The sequence below is a fragment of the Barbus barbus genome (genome assembly GCF_936440315.1).
Source record: "Barbus barbus genome assembly, chromosome: 22".
Lineage (NCBI taxonomy): Eukaryota > Metazoa > Chordata > Actinopteri > Cypriniformes > Cyprinidae > Barbus > Barbus barbus.
Window position 1 is genome coordinate 6398132 of NC_136750.1, and position 4082 is coordinate 6402213.

At 43.6% G+C, this 4082-nt stretch overlaps 1 protein-coding gene across 1 annotated transcript; it reads left to right on the forward strand.

The window, feature by feature from the left end:
• Positions 1-1747: 1747 nt before the first annotated feature.
• Positions 1748-3821, forward strand: LOC306888364 (frizzled-9-like). The gene has a single exon (XM_079446600.1). It carries the CDS (start codon positions 1814-1816, stop codon positions 3560-3562), a length of 1749 nt encoding a protein of 582 aa, XP_079302726.1. The 5' UTR covers positions 1748-1813; the 3' UTR covers positions 3563-3821.
• The last annotated feature ends 261 nt before the right edge of the window (positions 3822-4082 follow it).

Sequence of the window (4082 nt, forward strand, 5' to 3'; positions counted from 1 at the left end):
TCACTGCTGAGGATCCATTGGTGAGATATAATGGCAATTTTTTCCTCTACATTTTGGATGGCCTGAGGGTGAGTACCTTCTCAGCTAATTTTCATGTTTGGGTGAACTATTCCTTTAACCTGATGCTAGCAACACCAAGGTCATTGCTTTGATTTCCAGGGAATGCAATGACTGTTATGCAATGCAAGTTGGATTTGAATAAAAGTGTTTTAGTAAATGTTACATTAGTGTTCATTATTCCAAAATTGGATAGGATTGGGGTCTGACGTGCAAACGCTGAGGATGATAAAAATCATTCTGTCTGGTATGTATTTCCTTTCTGGGCTGGAGGGGTATCAGACTCACTCTGTGCTCTTTCAGGCTAAGTGAGGCTTAGCATGCCAGATACAAATCTGATAACTGCTCACAATCTAACACTATGTGTGAAAAGGTTTAAATGCCCACTGTAACCACATCAAAGAGAGGGGATTTCTAACCTGGCTTGTTTTATTTTGACCAAATGTCTGGCTTGAGAACTGAGCGTTTGTGATTAATGAGTCTTGGAATAAATAAGACAGATGATTTTAAACATTTTTGTTCTAGATATTAGCAAGCTATAAACATGTTTTTGATTTTTTTTTACGTTTTGTTTACATTTAAGTAAACTGTTGCCTGTTTAGTGGAATTGTTATACATTATATAGCCACTAGATGGTAATAATTATCTTTTTCTTTTACAAGAATCTCTCATTGACGGGATGTTGAGGGTTTCAGTATAAATATATATAAGTTTAGTAAAAGACAAAGTTTAATGGAATCCGTGTAAGATTAATTATTTTCATAATTAAAATTTCTTGTCTGTGCTTTGCTTTTCTTTCATTACATTTGGAATGAACTTCTGTCCTCTGCAGCAATATCCTGAGGTGTTGAGTATCATAGCAGCTATTTTGATAAATTCCTTTGCACCTTTTTCCACTGCTGCCATTGCTTTATTAGGCCACTTCAAGATCAATTTCGGCTGTTTATGATTTTACAACTAAATCTGTGGTTGAAATCTCATATGCAAGGATTTAGATCATTTATAGAAATTTGAAAGGAATGCAAAGTAAAATGAGTTTAGTCTCCAGATCTCCAGATTGTGAGTGTGTAGGCTATTTTATTGAGCGCCTTTTGGGTTGTAGGTGGGCGGAGCTACGGTTTACGCAATATATTTTCATTTGTAAGAAGGCGGAGCACATTCTCGACGTCATTGGCTTTTCAGAAGTGTGTGGGAGGAGCCACGAGAGTGCGTCATGAATACCCCGCCCCTGTATTAGAGGACACTGAGAGAGGAGAGTGAAAGTTCAGTGTGCGCCAGTGGAGATGTGAGGAGGACACAGGAGCTGCTGACGGACTACACGCTTCACAGAAGTTCGGAGATAACTGAAGACAAGGACAAATTTGTTATTTCTCTTGCTGAGCTCCTCCTGAAGCCCTTATTTGCCCTAATAATGACGGTAACGACTGACGTGAAATATTAGTGTTTTAAGTGATTGTGCACGCGCGTTTTTCATAGAAACATATGACGAGTTTGGACATTAAACATAATTTTATATGATATGCAGACTTTAAAAGGGGACGAGAAGTTTCATTTAGGTGAATATCTGTTTTTCAGTGTTTTAACTGGAGGACAAATTAAATATTCATTGAAGCACTTTTAATCTAAGCGATCTATGGAGCTGCATAATCACCCATAACACACAAAAGTATCCTCTCTTGGGACTGTATATGCCAGGAAAGTTTCCACTGACTTGCCTCATTCAAAAAAACAAGGTGACTGAAACTGAAAATCCAGCATGGGAGGCTCACCTCTGAAAATTGTGATTTCTCTGTGGTGTCAGCTGGTCATTGCTGCCTACGGTTTAGAGATTGGCTCCTATGACCTGGAGAGAGGGAGACCGGCTAAATGCGAGCCTATCGTCATCCCTATGTGCCAGGGCATCGGGTACAACCTCACCCGGATGCCCAACTTTATGGACCATGAGAATCAGAGGGAAGCTGCGAATAAGCTGAATGAATTCGCCCCTCTGGTGGAATATGGTTGTGATGTGCATTTGAGATTTTTCCTCTGCTCTCTTTATGCCCCTATGTGTACGGACCAAGTGTCCACATCCATCCCCGCCTGCCGTCCCATGTGCGAACAGGCACGTCAGAAGTGCTCGCCCATCATGGAGAAGTTTAATTACGCCTGGCCTGATTCTTTGGACTGCTCTAAACTGCCCACCAGAAATGACCCCAACGCGCTGTGCATGGAAGCCCCGGAAAATGATACCAAAACCGAAACTAAGAAAGGAGAGGGCATGTTGCCTGTGCCGCCCAGACCGAGGCAGCCCGGCGCTGGGAACGGACACTCAGGGGGAAGCATGGGAGTTTGTGAGAACCCGGAAAAGTTCCAGTATGTGGAAAAGAGCGAGACGTGCGCTCCGCGTTGCTCATCGGCCGTGGATGTGTTCTGGTCCAGACAGGATAAGGACTTTGCTTTCATTTGGATGGCGGTTTGGTCTACTCTGTGCTTCGTATCCACGGCTTTCACAGTCCTAACCTTTCTGCTTGACCCACATCGCTTCCAGTACCCAGAGCGGCCCATCATCTTCCTCTCCATGTGCTACAACGTTTACTCCGTCGCCTTCATCATTCGATCCGTCGCTGGGGCGGAAAACATTGCGTGTGACCGTGAGAACGGCGAGTTGTATATTATCCAAGAGGGACTGGAAAGTACGGGTTGCACCATAGTCTTCCTCATCCTCTACTATTTTGGCATGGCAAGCTCCATCTGGTGGGTCATCCTCACCCTCACTTGGTTCCTGGCGGCAGGTAAGAAATGGGGTCACGAGGCTATCGAGTCGCACAGCAGCTACTTCCACATGGCTGCCTGGGGCATACCTGCACTGAAGACCATAGTCATCCTCACCATGAGGAAAGTGGCAGGTGACGAGCTCACCGGACTGTGTTATGTGGGCAGTATGGACGTTGGGGCGCTAACGGGCTTCGTCCTCGTGCCTCTGTCCTGCTACCTCGTCATCGGGACGTCTTTCATCCTGACGGGCTTTGTGGCGCTTTTCCACATCCGAAAGGTTATGAAGACCGAAGGCACCAACACAGAAAAACTAGAAAAGCTGATGGTGAAAATCGGCATCTACTCCATCCTGTACACTGTTCCCGCCACCTGCGTTATCATTTGCTACTTCTACGAACGTCTCAACATGGACTACTGGAAATTTCGAGGGCTGCAAAGCAAGTGCACCACATTCCCGGGTCGGAGGAACGAGGACTGCTCCCTGGAGTCTTCGGTGCCCACCGTGGCCGTGTTCATGCTGAAGATCTTCATGTCGCTGGTGGTGGGCATCACTAGTGGCGTGTGGGTCTGGAGCTCCAAGACGCTGCAGACTTGGCAGGGGCTGTGTAGCAGGAAGTTGACAGACAGGACTTGCAGGAAGCACTGCAGTGGGAGCTGCAGCACCAGTCACTGCCACTACAAAGCACCTGCCGTTATACTGCACATGTCAAAGACTGATCCTTACTTGGACTGTCCTACGCACGTATGAGCGCAGCCCTGAGAACGTGGCCTCATCTGTGATGTAACGTACTGTGGACTTTGTGAGAACAATACATACGGTGCAGTGAAGCTTTGTGGTGAAGTAAACAAACTTAAAACCCAACATTGCAGCTAAACATTGGATTAACAGTATTTGTTAGTTAAAGGGAGAAATCTTTATCATTTCTTGCTGTAGCACAAAATGAGACAGATATGCACACATTCTAATCAGTTATAAATATCTGCAATCGCTCTTGCATGGAGAAGTGCACAGTGTCCCTATCTAAAAGCTGTTCGATGACTTGTTAATGTTTAATTACTTGTTCAAATGTTTAAGGACTTCTATTTATTGTGTGTGTGTGTATATATATATATATATATATATATATATATATATATATATATATATATATATATATATATGTATATATATATATATATATATATATATATATATATGTATATATATTTAATTGTGTTTGTCTTGGTTTCTCACAAGATGCCATTGATCAGTCTGTTAATAAGTGCCT

Coding starts and splice junctions, on each gene's coding strand:
- LOC306888364 (XM_079446600.1), top strand. CDS start 1,814: ATGGGAGGCTCACCTCTGAAAATTGTGATTTCTCTGTGGTGTCAGCTG.